Source organism: Chiloscyllium plagiosum, unplaced genomic scaffold (assembly GCF_037043375.1).
Source record: "Chiloscyllium plagiosum isolate Xiang-an unplaced genomic scaffold, Cpla_swu_hap1 HiC_scaffold_4, whole genome shotgun sequence".
NCBI classification, from domain to species: domain Eukaryota; kingdom Metazoa; phylum Chordata; class Chondrichthyes; order Orectolobiformes; family Hemiscylliidae; genus Chiloscyllium; species Chiloscyllium plagiosum.
In genome coordinates this window covers 68,216,262-68,234,408 of record NW_028270142.1, presented here as the reverse complement: position 1 = coordinate 68,234,408, position 18,147 = coordinate 68,216,262, and the positions used below count along the sequence as shown (strand labels likewise).

Genomic DNA, 18,147 nt, shown 5'->3' with positions numbered 1-18,147 from the left:
ACCCTCTAGAGCTCTGTTTGATCCTTTCCTCCTCCACCTTAAGTAAGCTTCTTTCTTCCTCTTGACTCGGTCCCTTGTCACCCAAGGTTCTTTCACCCTACCATCCCTTCCTTGCCTCAGTGGCACAAACCTATCCAGCACTAACAGCAAGTGCTCCCCAAAAGACCTCCACACTTCTGATGTGCATTTCCCAATTTAGGAGCCCCAATTCCTGCCTAATAGCACTGTAATTCCCCCTCCCCCACTTAAATATTTTCCCATACAGTGTGCTCCTATCCCTCTCTATGACTAAAGTAAAGGTCAGGAAGTTGTGATCACTATCACTGAATGCTCTCCCACCAAGAGATCTGGCACCTGACCTGGTTCGTTGCTAAGCACCAAATCCAATATGGCCTCCCCTCTAGTTGGCCTATCTACATACTGAGTCAGGAATCCTTGCTGGACACACCTGACAGAAACAGCTCCATCCAAACTATTTGAACTAAGGAGGTTCCAAACAATGTTAGGGAAGTTGAAGTCCCCCATGACAACAACCCTGTTACTTCTGCACCTTTCCAAAATCTTCCTCCCAATCTCCTCCTCCGTGTCTCTGTTGCTGTTGGGGGTCTGTTTTTTAAAAAAAAACTGTCAGTAAGTGACAGCTCCTTTCCTGTTTCTGACTTACACCCATACTGACTGTGTAGACAAACCATCCTCGATGACCTTCATTTTTGCAGTTGTGATACCATCCCTGATTAGCAATGCCACTCGCTCATATCTTTAATTCTACTCCCCCATTCTTTATGAAACATCTAAACCCTGGAACATCCAACAACCATTCCTGCCCCTGTGATACCCAAATCTCCATAATGGCTACAACATCATAGAGCATATATTAGTACTTGGAACAAAGTTCACCACCCTTATTCCTGACACTTCTTACGTTAAAGTAGACGCACTTCAGCCCATCACACCAACTACAACTTTGCACTATCAACTGTCTATCCCTCCTCACAGAACCTTTGCACACTGTATCTGGATGGTCGCTAGCTACTTCATCCTCCGATCCAGTGCTCCAGTTCCCACCCCCCAGCTAAGCTAGTTTAAAATCTCCTGAAGAGCTGAAGCAAACCTCCTGGCCCAGGATGTTGGTGTCCCTCCAGTTCAGGTGGGACCTGTAAGATATCAGAAATAGTGGATAAGTTACTTCCATCTTCTGTGAAGACAGATGCAGAATTAATCAACATCTATCATTTCTATAAGCTTCATGATTGCTCCTGTATTTAATTTGGTCTTTTTTTTCTCATCTTTAATTTGTCAATTGGTCTTTACAGATTTCTACATTACTTCCAATCCTCAGGTTTAGAGGCTTCACTTTGCAACACTGGAAGCCTTTTCTGTTTTTGATTTAACACTCTCCATTGTTTCCCTGGTAAGGCATAGATGGGTTTTTTTTTTTGCAGAGATTTTTATTTTAATGGAATTTATTTTTGTTGAATTGTTGTAAATATTCTCCAATGTTTATTTGTCACCATATTCTTAAGTCTATTTACCCAATCAATGTTAGCTCACCTCAAAGCATGGTTTGGGAAGAAGGTGTTTCAGTTCATCCAGCACTGACACTAGTACTAGGGAAGGAAGGAGCTGTTCCCTGGGGCTCCATTTAAACTGGGCTGGGACAGGTCTTATGCCCGAAACGTCGATTCTCCTGTTCCCTGGATGCTGCCTGACCTGCTGCGCTTTTCCAGCAACACATTTTCAGCTCTGATCTCCAGCATCTGCAGACCTCACTTTCTCCTCAGGTCTTCTGGCAAACCTTAGACCAGGACTGTGGATAAGAGGTTGATTTAAGGGAAACGATAATTTGTCTTTGTTTAGATTTATGATTGTTGTTTGGTATTGGAGTATATCAAACTTATGGAAGCTTTGACTTATTTTCTCATACAATCTTTTACTATAGGGTTACTAATTTAGCCATGCTATTGTATAATATAATTTTCTCCTGTTCATTCCATAGCACGTTATTTGAGGAATATGTTGCAAAGACATTCTACGAACTCCTAATTTTCAATTTGTTTTGTCTAGTTTGTGAGAAGGTTAAGGTTACCCACTGTTTTGCATTGTCTTTATAGCAGCCTCCATTCTCATTCTCTCTCTCTCTCTCCTTCACATATCATATTTCATCCTATTCTGTCTGTCTTCCCCAAATATTGTGCATTTTGATATATTTAATTCACATTCTTGATCACCTTTACCATCTCTAATGGCAATTAAAGCAATTATTTCTATTGTACCACTAGTTCATCTATCTTGTTATGAATACATGGACCTTTATTCATTGATCCACTATTACTATTAATCTCGCAGCCCCACAGCCCATCTTTTACTTGAATCACTACACAGCTTTATTGCCTCCACTGTTCTCCTTTAAATTTCGATATATTCCTTCACCTATCCCTTGTCCTTTCCCTTAAATCAACCTCTTATCCACACCCCTGGTCTAAGATTTGCCAGAAAACCTGTCCCAGTCCAATTTAAGTGGAGCCCCATGGAACAGCTCCTTCTTTCCCTTGTACTAGTGCCAGTGCTGGATGAACTGAAACCCCTTCTTCCTCCACCATGCTTTGAGCCCATGTACTCAACTGTCGAATCTGCATCCCTGATGCCAATTGAAGTGCGACTATGATAAAAATCAGAGTATTAGCTAGTGAGGTTTCACATTTAATTTGGACTCTAACTCTTCAAATCATTGCAGCAGAACATCATATTTTCTCATTTTACTTATATTGTTCATTCCTATACGGCTGATAGCAAATGAATCCTACCCTGTCCAAGAATGGAATAACATTAAAGGCTGCAATGAACCAACTAAGGACCGTTTCACTGGAACACCTTTAATAGCATCAAGCCAGAAATCTTTGCCAAAATAATACAAATTTGAGTCAAACATTTCTGACTAGTTAAAGGACAGAGATTCATGATTGTTTGGCTGTCTGTGTCTGCATGAGTGTCCAGCCATCTTGACAGACTTGTTTGTTTGTATGTAACAAAATTTGAGGAAAAATACATGGTGAAATTACAAGAAAGAAATGGCTTCTGAGTTTTTTAGGGGCATGTAGTGAATGATCTTTCCACATAATCTTTATTTTTGGATGCAAGCATATGTATGAATTTGACAATCGCACAACACCAGGTTATAGTCCAACAGGTTTAATTGGAAGCACATTAGCTTTCGGAGCATTGCTCCTTCATCCACCTGAATGGAATGTCCTGTATGCATCAGGCTGGTCTGATCAGAGGCCTCAAAGGAGGGACTATAGGCAAAGTTAATGTCAGGTTGTATATGTGTACTGTACTCAAAACAACATACCAGGTATCTAATGAGTCTTGGATTTTCAAAGCTGTGTGACAGAATAGGAACTTGAGTACTATAAATATGTGCTGCACCTTTTGCAGAGTTAATTAAGACTCTGAGACAGGATGGATTTGGCTCCTTGCATAGAGTCGTAGAGGTTTACAGCATAGAATAAGGTCCTTCGGGCCACCACCTCTGCGTCAGTCGAAAACAACCACCTATCTATTCTAATCCCAATTTACTACAAATTGACAAGTATACATCTAAATACCTCTTAAATATAGCATACATGCTTAAATAATATCTTTGTGATCACACTAACTCAAGATCTTTTCAACAGCAGTGGGATAAACAGCCAATTCACACAGATCAGAGAACATTTTGTTCTTGTACAATTCGTGCATAGAATTTGCAATTCAGCTTATTAATTCATACATTTAGTGATAAATGTGTGTGGAGAAAAGAACAGGCTTTTAACCAGTGCAAATTGGCCACTTTCTGTGATCTGTGAACAGTTTTCATCCCCTTATCTTAGGAAATGTATATTAATAATTGAGACAGTCCAGAGAAGTTTCACTAAATTGATCCCGGTTATGGAATAATATAATTCTGAGGAGTGGTTTAGCAGATTGGGCTTGGACACATGGGATTTTAGAAAAATGAGAGGTGACCTTATTGAAATATGTAACTTGACATGGAAGTTGTGGAAAGGCTGTTTCTCCTGTGGAAGAATCGAGGACAAGATGGAATAATCTCAGAATAAGAGCCTGCCCAGTTAGGAACTGGATGAAGAGGAATTTCTTCTCTCAGAGGGTAGTGAATCTGTGGAGATTCTTTAATGCAGAGAGCTGTTGAGACTGGGTCATTAAGTATGTTCAAGACTGAGAGAAACTTTGTTCATTCCTGAAGAAGGGCTTATGCCCGAAACGTCGATTCTCCTGTTCCCTGGATGTTGCCTGACCTGCTGCGCTTTTCCAGCAACACATTTCCAGAGCAGATTTAAAGACATGCAGCATGGAAATAGACTCTTCAGTCCAACTATAATCCCAAACTGAACTAGCCCCACCTACTTGCTCCTGGTCCATATCCCTCCAAACATTTCCTATCCATCTAAATGTCTTTCAAACATTGTATTATACCCACATTCGCCACTTCTTCAGGAAGTTCATTCCACACAGAAACCACTCTCTGTGTAAAAACATTGCCTCTTTAAAATCTTTCTCATCTCACCTTAAAAATATGCCCCCTTGTCTTGAAATTCCCCATCTTAGGGAAAAGACATCTACCATCAACTTTATTTATACCTCTCATTATTTTATAAACTTCTATCAGGTCAGTTCCCAACCTCCTACACTCCAGTGGAAAAAAGTCCCAGCCTATCCAGTCTTTCTTTAAAAATCACACAACATCAGGTTATAGTCCACAGGTTTAATTGGAAGCACTAACTTAACCCAATTAAATCTGTTGGACTATAAGCTGGTATTGTGTGATTTTTAACTTTGTACGCCCCAGTCCAACACCGGCATCTCCAAATCAATCATGGCATGTATGAATAATATCTGCTTGTTCTTTAATTTTTAAATTGCTAACTTCAACCATTTTATTGTGTCTTGCAGCATCCTGGTGGTGAAGAAGTACTCCGAGAGCAAGCAGGAGGTGATGCATCAGAAGCTTTTGATGACGTTGGACATTCTACTGATGCACGAGAGATGACAAAAAAATACTTCATTGGAGAACTTCATCCTGTGAGTCTTGTTACCTCTGAAATTTGTAGCACTACTTTCAGAATTAAATTTAGAAATCCTGAGGTTATTGACTCAACTCAGTTGAACAATAACATTAATGTAACACTATCAAAATAGAAGATTGTTCAAGCACTTTAGAGGCATGAAGGAGAAGCAATTGGATGTCCAGCAAGAATGTGAAGTTGGTTTTAATAGGAATGATCAGAGAAGAGCTTTAAAGAGAACTTTCAGAATAAATGTTCGAGGTAGCTTGTGGAATGTTGTCTCTGATTTCCTCTTCATTGTACCTGTCCTGTTTCTGACAGTATGGTCTCTGTAAATAGCCAGTGGCTAACTCATGCAGCTGTCTTAAAGGAACCACTACTCAAATTGACCAATACGTCCACTGTGTGGCACTCCTTGATTACTACATGATTGTGCACCCTACAACGTAGAGGGGACTTTTAACTGAAGAAGCAGCCATTAATAAAGTGGAGATGATGGATAAGAAATTCAGGAGACCAAGTCACTGGAATGGAGAATTTGGGAAATGAAATTGTTCAAACTGGATGATGTTGTATGAATAGGTAAAAGCAAAACTAGGAGGACTTAAAGATAGCTGAAATTTGAGGAACAATGGAATACAAAGCCTGTGTAGCAAGGAGAGATGTGATAGGTGAGTGAAAACTGATGTTGTAAAGATATGGGCAGTAGATATTTGAATGAGATGATTAATGGAGGGCAATGGATGGAAATTTTCATGGATCTCCAGCCAGGTAAACCCTGGGGAATTGAAATGACAAAGACATGGATGAAAGCAACTAATATGTTTCATCTCTAGAATATGCAACTTTTTCACCTTGCCATCTCGCTTTCACCGTTCTAAATTTACTTCCAATTTTTATTCCTGTTCTCTGGTTTTATTAGTAATTTTATTTTCCATTTAGTATTTAATTATAGTCTAATTATTCCATTAAATATCTATCACTTCAACAATTGTTTCCTTTTGCATCCTTCTTCACAATCTGCTAATTTGTCTGTTCTTTTAAATTTTAACCCAATTTATTATTTTAGTGCTCCCTGCAAGTTTTTAAGGGCTTGACCAATTAAATCCAAGTCCAATCCATTTGTAATACGATATATATATTATCAGAACTAGAGTCTTGTAACATTGAGTATAGTAATATTGAGTACAGTCAGTTCTGACTATAGTTGTAATATTGAGCACAGTCAGTTCTGACATAGTTCCATTCTTGTGTGATTACACATTGTAAGGAAATTGTGCTATAGCCGCACCATCTAAACTAATGGGCCGAATCGTACTATAGTCAATATAGGTAGGAAAGTTCGCATTCTACAAATAACAGTCTAAATTCTTCAATCACATTAAAACAAATTCGCATTGAAGAAACACCTATTATAGCAAAACTGACTATATGAAAATGGCAATTCTGAGCAAATAATGCAAAATGGAGAGGGAGGTCGAGGTCCCAGATGATCAGATTAAAACCATGGTTCAATAAATAACTTTATAATGTGAAATCATTCAGGGTATGACTATTGGATTACCAAAATGAATTTTTGATAATGTATTTTGTTTATTTTATTGCAGGATGATAGAGGAGCTTTTGTGAAGCCACCGGTAAGGTTTTGTTAGAATAAAAGCTTTTACTTTTTATTGTATGGTACAGGAGTTCACTGATTCACCCAGCATTTAATGGCTATCCCTAGTTGTCTTTGAAGTTGATGGTGAACTGCCTTCTTGAATTGCTGTGGTCCTTGGAGTGTAATGACTCCCATAGTGCCATTAGGAAAGAAGTTTAAGGATTTTGACCCAGTGACACTGAAGGAATGATGGAATATTTCCAAGTCAGGATGGTTTGGCTTGGAGGAGAACTTGAGGGTGGTGTTCCCATGTATTTTCTGCCCTTGACCTTCTAGCTGGAAGTGGTAATGGATTTCGAAGATGCTGTCAAAGGTACCTTGACATTGTACAAACTGCTCCTACTGCATAACCGCTGAACAGGTGTATGGTTGAGAATCTGGCAGCGATCAAATGGACTGCTTTTTTCTGGATGATGTCAAGCTTCTTGAAAGTTATTGGACCTGCACCTCCAGGCAAGTGGTTAGCACTGCTGCCTCACAGCTCCAGGAACCCGGGTTCAATTCCAGCCTCGGGTGACAGTCTGTGTGGAATTTGCACATTCTCCTCGTGTCTGCGTGGGTTTCCTCCCACCATCCAAAGATGTGTGGGTCAGGTGAATTGGTCATGCTAAATTGCCAATAGTGTTAGGTGCATTAGTCAGAGGGATGTGGGTGTGGGTGGGTTGGTATGGACCTGTTGGGCCAAATGGCCTGTTTCCACACTGTACGGAATCAAATGGGGACTATTCCATCATTACCCCAACTTAGGGATGGCATGATGGCGCAGTCGTTAGCGCTGCTGTCTCACAATGCCATGGACTCGGGTTCAATTCCAACCTCTGGTGACTGTGGCCTTTGCACATTCTTCCCTGTGTCTGCATGGGTTTCCTCTGGGTGCTCCAGTTTCCTCGCACTGTCCAAACATGTGCAGGTTGGGTGAGCTGGCCATGCTAAATTGCCATAGTGCCCAGGGATCTTCAGGATAGGTGGATTAGCCATGGTAAATATGAGCTTACAGGATTAAAATAGGGGTTTAAATCTGGATGGGATGCTGTTTAGAGGGTCGGTGTGAACTGAATGGGCTGAATGCCGTTCCCACACTTCGGGATTTTATGATCCATGACTGGTGTCATGCCCCCTTGACCATGACCCCACCTCCCACCACCAAACCATCGTCTCCCAGACCATCCAGAACCTCATCACCTCATGGGATCTCCCATCCACCGCCTCCAACCTCAGTCCCACAACCCCCCACCGCCTGTTTCTACCTCCTGCCCAAAATCCACAAACCTGACTGCCCCGGCCGACCCATTGTCTCAGCCTGCTCCTGCCCCACCGAACTCATCTCTGCATACCTCGACACGGTCCTGTCCCCCTTAGTCCAAGAACTCCCCACCTACGTTCGGGACACCACCCATGCCCTCCACCTCCTCCATGATTTTCGCTTCCCCGGTCCCCAACGCCTTATCTTCACCATTGACATCCAGTCCCTGTACACCTCCATCCCCCATCACGAAGGACTTAAAGACCTCCGCTTCTTCCTTTCCCGCCGTACCAACCAGTACCCTTCTACTGACACCCTCCTTCGACTGACTGAACTGGTCCTCGCCCTGAACAACTTCTCTTTCCAATCCTCCCACTTCCTCCAAACCAAAGGAGTAGCCATGGGCCCCAGCTATGCCTGCCTCTTTGTAGGATATGTGGAACAGTCCATCTTCCGGAGCTACACTGGCATCAATCCCCACCTTATCCTCCGCTACATCGATGACTGTATCGGCGCTGCCTCGTGCTCCCACGACGAGGTTGAACAGTTCATCCATTTTACCAACACCTTCCACCCTGACCTCAAATTCACCTGGACCGTCTCAGCCTCCTCCCTCCCCTTCCTAGATCTTTCCATTTCTATCTCGGGTGACCGAATTGACACGGACATTTACTATAAACCGACTGACTCCCACAGCTACCTAGACTACACCTCCTCCCACCCTGCCCCCTGTAAAATCGCCATCCCATATTCCCAATTCCTTCGTCTCCGCCGCATCTGCTCCCAGGAGGACCAGTTCCAAAACCGTACAACCCAGATGGCCTCCTTCTTCAAGGACCGCAATTTCCCGCCAGACGTAGTCGACGATGCCCTCCACCGCATCTCTTCCACTTCCCGCTCCTCCGCCCTTGAGCCCTGCCCCTCCAACCGCCACCAGGACAGAACCCCACTGGTCCTCACCTACCACCCCACCAACCTCCATGTACAACGCCGCCATTTCCGCCACCTCCAAACGGACCCCACCACCAGTGATATATTTCCCTCCCCTCCCCTATCAGCGTTCCGAAAAGACCACTCCCTCCGTGACTCCCTCGTCAGGTCCACACCCCACACCAACCCAACCTCCACTCCCGGCACCTTCCCCTGCAACCGCAAGAAATGCAAAAGTTGTGCCCTCACCTCCCCCCTTACTTCCCACTAAGGCCCCAAGGGACACTTCCATATCCGCCACAAATTCACCTGCACCTCCACACACATCATCTATTGCATCCGCTGCACCCGATGTGGCCTCCTCTATATTGGGGAGACAGGCCGGCTACTTGCGGATCGTTTCAGAGAACACCTCTGGGACACCCGGACCAACCAACCCAACCACCCCGTAGCCCAACACTTTAACTCCCCCTCCCACTCCACCAAGGACATGCAGGTCCTTGGACTCCTCCATCGCCAGACCATGGCAACACGACGGTTGGAGGAAGAGCGCCTCATCTTCTGCCTAGGAACCCTCCAACCACAAGGGATGAACTCGGATTTCTCCAGTTTCCTCATTTCCCCTCCCCCCACCTTGTCTCAGTCAAATCTCTTGAACTCAGCACCGCCTTCCTAACCTGCAATCATCTTCCTGACCTCTCCGCCCCCACCCCACTCCGGCCTATCACCCTCACCTTGACCTCCCTCCACCTATCGCATTTCCAACGCCCCTCTCCCAAGTCCCTCCTCCCTACCTTTTATCTTAGCCTGCTGGACACACTTTCCTCATTCCTGAACAAGGGCTTATGCCCGAAACGTCGATTCTCCTGTTCCTTGGATGCTGCCTGACCTGCTGCGCTTTTCCAGCAACACATTTTCAGCTTAGGCTACATCAGTTCAGTTTCTGGTAAATGGTAACTCCCAGGTTTGTAATATTAGGGAATTCCGTCGTGATGATGTTAAGCAGCTCTTGATGGTGATTGCCGACACGTGTGCTGTGACTATTACTGTTAAAATTACTGTTAAAATATTGATCTTTTGCAAGCAGTTGACAGATTTAAGGGATCTTGTCCCAAGGTAGTTTGCCTTCCTTGTCCTGAGATATAGAGTCATGCAGCATAGAAACAGGCCCCTCCGCCCAGCAAGACACTACTTACCAACAAACATTAAATTGTGCTAAACTATATATTCAAGATTGTTATTTGCTTGCTCACGTTAACCAAGATGTGGAACTGAGGTAATGACCAAGCACTTCACAAGTACAATCTCTCCTTCTCTTCAATGTCATGTCTTGAAGGAGGACAGTGCTGCACTGGAAGGTTGGAACTGAGGTGAAGTGGGGGGAGGGGAAATGAGGGCACTGGTGAAGTCCACATTGATGCCCTGGGGTTGAAGTGTTCCGAGGTGGAAGATGAGGCGTTCTTCGTCCAAGCATCAGGTGGTGAGGGAGCGGCGGTGGAGGAAGCCCAGGACCTGCTTGTCCTCGGTAGAGTGGAAGGGGGAGTTGAAATGTTGGGGCACGGGGTGGTGGAGTTGATTGGTGCAGGTGTCCCAGAGGTGTTCCCTGAAGCGCTCTGTGAGGAGGCATCCAGTCTCCCCAGTGTAGAGGAGACTGCATCGGGAGCAATGGATACAATAAATGACATTGGTGGATGTGCAGGTGAAACTTTGGATGTGGAAGGCTCCTTTGGGGCCTTGGATGGTGGTGAGGGAGGAGGTGTGGGCGCAGGTTTTGCAATTCCTGCGATGGCAGGGGAGGGTGCCAGGATGGGAGGGTGGGTTGTTGAGGGGCGCAGACCTGACCAGGTAGTTACGGAGAGAATGGCCTTTGCGGAAAGGGGTGGGGAGGGAACTATATCCCTGGTGGTGGGGTCCATTTGGAGGTGGCAGAAATGTCGGCGGATGATATGGTTAATGCGAAGGTTGGTAAGGTGAAAGTAAGGACCAGGGGGGTTCTGTCCTTGTTATGGTTGGAGGGGTGGGGTTTGAGGGCAGAGGTGCGGGATGTGGATGCGATGCATTGGAGGGCATCTTCAACCACGTGAGCAGGAAAATTGCAATCTCTAAAGAAGGAGGCCATCTGGTGTGTTCTGTGGTGGAACTGGTCCTCCTTGGGAGCAGATATGGCGGAGGCGGAGGAATTGGGAATTCGGGATGGCATTTTTGCAGGAGGTGGGGTGGGAAGAGGTGTAATCCAGGTAGCTGTGGGAGTCGGTGGGTTTGTAAAAAAAAAAAAATGTCAGTGTCAAGTCGATCGTCATTAATGGAGATGGAGAGGTCTAGGAAGGGGAGGGATGTGTCAGTGATGGTCCAGGTGAATTTAAGGTCGGGGTGGAATGTGTTGGTGAAGTTGATGAACTGCTCAACCTCCTTGCAGGAGCTGGAGATGGTGCCGATGCAGTCATCACTGTAGCAGAGGAAGAGGTGGGGATTGGTGCTGGTATAATTACGGAAGATCGACTGTTCTACGACAAAGAGACAGGCATAGCTGGGGCCCATACAGGTATCCATGGCTACTCGTTTGGTCTGGAGGAAGGGGGAGGATTCGAAGGAGAAATTAAGGGTAAGGACCAGTTCAGCCAAACAAATGAGAGTGTCAGTGGAAGGGTACTGTTGGGGATGTCGGGAGAGGAAGAAACGGAGGGCTTGGAGGCCCTGATCATAGTGGATGGAGGCGTTGAGGGATTGGATGTCCATGGTGAAGATGAGGTGTTGGGGGTCAGGGAAACGGAAGTCTTGGAGGAGGTGGAGGGCATGGGTGGTGTCTTGAATGTATGTGAGGAGATCCCGGACTGGGGGGATAGGACAGTGTCGAGGTAGGAGATGAGTTCAGTGGGGCAGGAGCATGCTGAGACAATGGGTCGGCCGGGGTGGTCAGGCTTGTGGATCTTGGGAAGGAGGTAGAATCGGGCGGTGCAGAGTTCCTGGACTACGAGGTTGGAAGCTGTGGGTGGGAGATTTCCTGAGGTGATGAGGTTCTGTATGGTCTGGGAAATGATGATTTGGTGATGGGGGTGGGGTCATCGTTGAGGGGGCGGTAGGAGGAGGTGTCTTGGAGTTGGCGTCTGGCTTCAGCAGTGTAGAGGTCAGTGCGCCAAATTACCACTGCACCCCTTTTATCTGCTGGTTTGATGGTGAGGTTGGGATTGGAGTGGAGGGCTGCACATTATGAGGGTGAGGGGTTGGAGTGGGGGAGGGGGTTAGACAGTTTTAGACGGTTAATGTCTCAGCGGCAGTTGGAAATGAAGAGGTCGAGGGCGGGTAATAGGCCAGTGCGGGATGTCCAGGTGGATGGACTGCGTTGGAGGCGAGTGAAGAGGTCTTTGGAAGGTGGGTGGGAGTCCTGATTGTAAAAGTAAGGAGGCGACGGAAGAAGTGTTTGACGTCACGACGTGTATTCAATTCATTGCATGGACGGAAGTGGATAAAGGTAAGGCCTTTGCTGTGGGCTGATTGTTTGTCCTCAGTGAGGGGGAAGTCAGGGGAATGGGGAAAACTTGGCAGGGCTGGGAGCTAGGGCCTGGTGTAGGTGTGGAGCTGGGAGTGAGGGTGGAGCCTGTAACTGGAGTGACTGGAGTGGGTGTGGTGGTGGGGGCAATTGGGATGGAGTCATGAGCAGGGGTGGTGTTCCCCTCAGGGTTCTTGGGGGGGGGGGGGGGGGGGGTGAGGTGTCGGCAGAATGCAGGTGAGTGGTGTTGGTGGGGGTGGAAGTGGTGGTGAACACGGCAGTAGAGCGGATAGAAGTCACTGAACATGTGACATCAGCAATGACACGTGGGGCGGAAGTGATGTCGTGTGGTGCATGAGGAATCGTGAGGGGCAGAAGTGTCTGTGGAAGTGGCCATGATGGCGGCGGAAGTGATGTCATCAATCACCGTGGGGTTGATAGCTGTACCAACCATATGGATAATGGCGTCCGAGCAGTTGCAGAGGCTGGGTAAATCTTCTGGAATGTTTGAGGAGCGCTGGTTATGGGGGTGCATGTGTAAAAGTTTGTTGTATTTACAGTTTTTGATTTTTGAGATGGTATTGAAATACTGTTTGTATTCTTAGAATATAGTACAGAGTGGGTCCTTTACAGTTCTGGGAGTGTGTGGCCCTTAGCTGAGGCAGGGCTGACTGTAGAGAGGTTAGGTGCCGGCACATTGCTGCGAGTGTGGAGTAGAGGATCTGGAAGGAGAACTGTTTCTGATGGTTTTGAATCTGTAGTCTGTACTGGTTGTTCTGTTCGGTTCCGAACTGTGCTGGGTTGAATGTAGTCCGGAATCCATCTAGTTTGGAATTAGCTTTGGAATGTAGATGGCATCTCCATGTGAGCTCCCTGACCACTTCAAGATGTTGAAGTGATTTAGGACTGAAGTCTTTCAGCAGGACGCTACAGGAGGCTAAGAATCCTGAGGATCATGGGGAGGATAATCACTAGCTTTCCACTTCATGGTCAACTAATTGAGGCTGAAAGTGGCTTACACTTTTATGGATCAGGAGATACATGCCTAACAGTCAGCAGCTTCATTCTTCCAGTCAGCGTTTGTGTCTTAAGAAAGGTCAGAAGTTGGTCTAGTTTGAAATTAGATCTAGAATGTAGATGGCATCTCCATATGAGCTGTTGGGTCAGTTGGGCAGAACAATCTCGCTCTGCTGTTAATTCTGTATGTACTAGTTCCCAAAATGATTTTCTTTTAAAAGGAGTTTGTATTGAATAGGTTAGATTCCCTACAGTGTGGAAACAGGTCCTTCGGCCCAACAGTCCACACCGACCCTCCGAAAAGTAACCCACCCAAACCCCTTTTCTCTCTGACTAATGCACCTAACACTATGGGCAATTTAGCATGGCCAATTCACCTAACCTGCACATCTTTGGACTGTGGGAGGAAACCGGAGCACCCCCACCCAGACACTGGGAGAATGTGCAAACTCCACATAGACAGTCGCCAGAGGTTGGAATTGAACCTGGGACCCTGGTGCTGTGAGGCAGCAGTGCTAACCACTGAGCCACTGTGCTGCCCATATCTAAAGCACTCCCTACTCTTAAATGAAATTTATGTCCCCCCACTCCCCCACCCCCCCACCTCCCAAAAAAAACCCAAACTTTCAACGACACAAACAGATGTCCAAGATGATTAAGAAGGCATTTGGCATGCTTGCCTTCATTGGCTGGGAAACAGAGTACAAGTGTTGGCAAACCGTGTTGCAGTTATTTAAAACCATTATTAGGACACATGTGAAGTATTGTGTGAAGATTTAGTTGCCACACGATCAGAAGGGCATAGATGCTTTGGAAAGTGTGCAGAGAATGGTGCCTGATCTTGAGGACATTGGCCATGAGGAAAGGTTAAAAAGACTGTTTTCACTGGAAAAATAGTGGCTCAGAGGAGACCTAATTAGAGGTCTACAAAATTATAAGCATAGTTGGGGTGGATAGTCAGAGGGTTTTTCTGAGGGTTGACATTTCAATTACAGAGGAGCACAGATTCCAGGCGAAAGGGGGAATGTTTAAAGGAGATCCACGAGGAATAGAGTGGTAGGAGCCTGGAATGCACTGTCAGAAGAGGTGGTGAAAGCAGGCATGTTGGCGACTTTTAAGAGGCATCTGGATGGTCACATGAATAGGGAGGGAAAATAGGGATATGGACTGAATAAGGGCAGAAGGTTTGTGTTTTAGTTTATTTAAGGCATGATGGTTGGCACCGACTAGGACGGTTGAAGGACTTGTTCCTATGCTGTACTTCTCTTTTGTTCTTTGGTTAAGTCCATCACATCTGGTTTGCTTGCAGTTTACACAATAACATACAAAAGGACAAAATACCCTCTGTTCTGGAAATCGGAATTAAAAATTGAAATGCTAGAAATAGCCAGCAGGCCAGACAGCATCTGCGGAGAAAGAGGGAGTTAATTGTTCAGGTCTGCAATCTTAATCTTCAACATTGGGAATATGTATGAGATGCAACAGATTTGAACAAGTGACATAGGAGAGGCTGGGAAGAATAATAAAAGAGAAAGATGATGTGGGCGGCACGATGGCTCAGTGGTTGGCACTGCTGCCTCACAGCGCCAGAGACCCGGGTTCAATTCCTGCCTCAGGCAACTATCTGTGTGGAATTTGTACATTCTCCCTGTGTCTGCGTGGGTTTCCTCCGGGTGCTTCGGTTTCCTCCCACAGTCTAAAAATGTGCAGCTTAGGTGAACTGGCCATGCTAAATTGCCTGTAGTGTTAGGTGAAGGGGAATGGGTCTGGGTGGGTTACTGTTTGGAGGGTCGGTGTGGACTTGTTGGGCCAAAGGGCCTGTTTCCACACTAATGTAATCATGATATTCTAAAGTTTCGAAAAGAAGTTCGAGAAAGATTCAATAATGAAAATTTTGCGAAGAATGACCAAAAGGAGTGGCAATTACAGGCAATTTGGTAGGCTGCCTCTGTCTTCCTTTACAACAGGCTTCAACTCTCTGAAATGATCAGGAAATTCATGGATATGCCATCAATATTAAAAATCTAAGTCCAACCTAGACCAACTTTGGATCTGTCTTAAAATCTAACTGCGAGGAAGAAGCTGCTGACTGCTAACATCTCCTGATAACATAAAAGAAAAAGCCACTTTGAGCCTTACTTGACTATGAAGTGGAACGAGGAAGGAGAAGTTAGCTGGCAGAAGCATAGGAAGGAGGAAGAAAAGCATATGGATCCAAAATTGGGCTTCTCTGTCTTCAGAAAATTCATTTAGTCTGACAGGCGTCATTCTTGGTTCCAAGGAATCAGTGACATTTATCTTGTTCCTGTTTGTTATCTTGCAATAAACTACATCTTGTTTAAGACGAGTCTTCTCTCATTAGACCACAAAGTAGTTTTTCCTTTCCAATGCAGATGATGGCAATAATCATCTGTCACTAGGTTAGAATTCTGGGATTTCCTTCTTAAGGACATTGTGGGTTTACATTCAGCAAATGGACTGCAGCTGTTCAAGAAGGCAGCTCACTACAGCATCTGCTGGGCAATTAGTGATGTGCAATAAATACTGTCCCAGCCCGCGACTTCCCCACCCTGTTAAGAATTTTCTTTTTAAATTCGTGTATTGCCAAATACACGAGGAGCAGATATTTGGAGGAAAACATTGTGCAGCTGACAACTTCCTCCATGTTGGCCTTTTCTGTTTGTAAGTGAAATCTTACTGATTGAGACCATTTATGCTCCTGCTTTAACATCTTGGTCTTTGTTACAGGAGCCAAATGTTGTCTTAGTGGAGTCTGAACAAAGGTATGATATTATTAATAATTATCTTTTTTTAATGAAGTCAATGACGTATTCTTATACAACATTGGATTTCAAATATTGAACCAAGTTTGATTAGATTAAATTCCCTACAGTATGGAAACAGGCCCTTCCGCCCAACAAGTCCACACCGACCCTCCACAAAGTAACCCCCCAGACCCATTTCCCAAGCCTATATTTACCTGTGACTAATGTACCTAACATTATGGGCAATTTAGCATGGCCAATTCACCTGACCTGCACTTCTTTGGATTGTGGGAGGAAACCGGAGCACCCGGAGGAAACCCATGCAGACATGGGAAAAATGTGTAAACTGCACACAGGCAGTCGCACAAGGTATGAATCAAACCCAGGTCCCTGGCTGTGAGGCAGCAGTGCTAACCACTGAGCCACTGTGTCGCCCCAAAATTGAACCAAAATTAAAAATCACACAACACCAGGTTATAGTCCAACAGGTACTCCACAACCACCTGATGAAGGAGCAGCGCTCCGAAAGCTAGTGCTTCCAATTAAACCTGTTGGACTATAACCTAGTGTTGTGTGATTTTTAACTTTGTACACCCCAGACCAACACCGGCATCTCCAAATCATGAACTAAAATTGTTTGCCAATGGCCAACAGAATGCATTCCAATCTCATAGACTTTCATGAATGAAAATTAATAAGTTTCCTTGGTTAAATAAGATATAAACTGATATCTTTGTATAATTCAACATTTTTTGCTCAGTTCTGTTTGAATTCTAGCAATTTTAAACTAATTTTTTATTTGCTTTTGTACTGTATGTTTATGGTAAATAATGAGGTAGTATTGTTTATTGTCTTCACAGAACTGTCTCTGCAAAAGCATTCCCATTACTGCCTCCTCTTCCCTCCCTAGTTCTGCCTCACCTGCTTTTTTTAAAAATATTTTAGCCCAGTTTTTACCCAACACGGACTCTGGAAATATACCTAAGAGGTGTGATTTCCTCTGTCACTTGTACCAATATTGAAAGTGTATTTTTTTAAATATATGTGCATTCAGTAGCGCTTGCTTGTAAATGTGAAGGTGCATTTTAAATGACTATTTCTGCTTAAAGTGAAAGTGAAGATATATATCCATAACCAAGTGTTTGGAAGTTAGTAAATCTAAGTGATCCTTCTTCTATATAGGAGCAAATTACTGCAGATGCTGGAATCTGTACTGAAAACAAAAATGCTGTAAATCAGTGGGTCAGGCAGCATCCATGGATGGAAAGCAAGCTAAGATTTCAAGTCTCGATGACGTTTCATCACAGCTGATGAAGAGTCATCGAAATTCAAAATATTAGCTTGCTTTCTCTCCATGGATGCTGCCGGACCCATTATGATTTACAGCATTTTTTGATCCTGACACTACAATGCCTTTTGATTCTGTGGTTGTTCTTTCCTTGCAGTTGGTGGTCCAATTGGATAATCCCAGCAGCAGCTGGCTTGACTGTGGCTCTCCTATACCGCTATTTTGCAATGGATCATTGAACATTCTGTGGAAGAGATGATGGAACTATTTCATGTCAATTTCAACCAATTGCAAATTAATTATCACAGAAAATAAATTTGACAATTATGTTACTTGCATTGAAGAGACTTTGGGTAGCAAATCTCATCCCTTGGTGTAAAATAAGTGCGAAGCATACCAGTTGACCTGTGAGGTTTCCTTTGCCTAAACTACATGGAATAAATCTATGGGAAATAGTTTGTAGGTGCCCCAACACATGTTGAAGAACCATTTGAGAAATTACTTCCTTGTGAGTAATTACCTGGCTATTGCTGGTATTTAAAGATACGAAAAAAAATGCTTATCTCTGGTGTAAAAATTGTCCCCTCTGCCACCACCTCACTTCCAGGGACACAGCACTGATCATCTTACACCATCTTCTCACTATCTGTTGCCCAGTCCAATATTGCTCCTGAAACTTACTCGAGGATCACTG

The 18,147-nt window shown here is 44.6% G+C and overlaps 1 protein-coding gene across 1 annotated transcript in view; it reads left to right on the top strand.

Moving 5' to 3' along the window:
• The window catches only part of cyb5a (cytochrome b5 type A (microsomal)), a 48,517-nt gene extending 30,732 nt beyond the window's left edge, over nucleotides 1-17,785 (top strand). Inside the window, exons 2-5 of the mRNA XM_043688447.2 lie at nucleotides 4,951-5,079; nucleotides 6,671-6,700; nucleotides 16,149-16,183; nucleotides 17,611-17,785. Of these exons, the coding sequence (XP_043544382.1) occupies nucleotides 4,951-5,079; nucleotides 6,671-6,700; nucleotides 16,149-16,183; nucleotides 17,611-17,692 (276 nt within the window). The 3' untranslated portion in view covers nucleotides 17,693-17,785. The remainder of the gene's footprint in view (nucleotides 1-4,950; nucleotides 5,080-6,670; nucleotides 6,701-16,148; nucleotides 16,184-17,610) is intronic.
• Nucleotides 17,786-18,147: the final 362 nt, after the last annotated feature.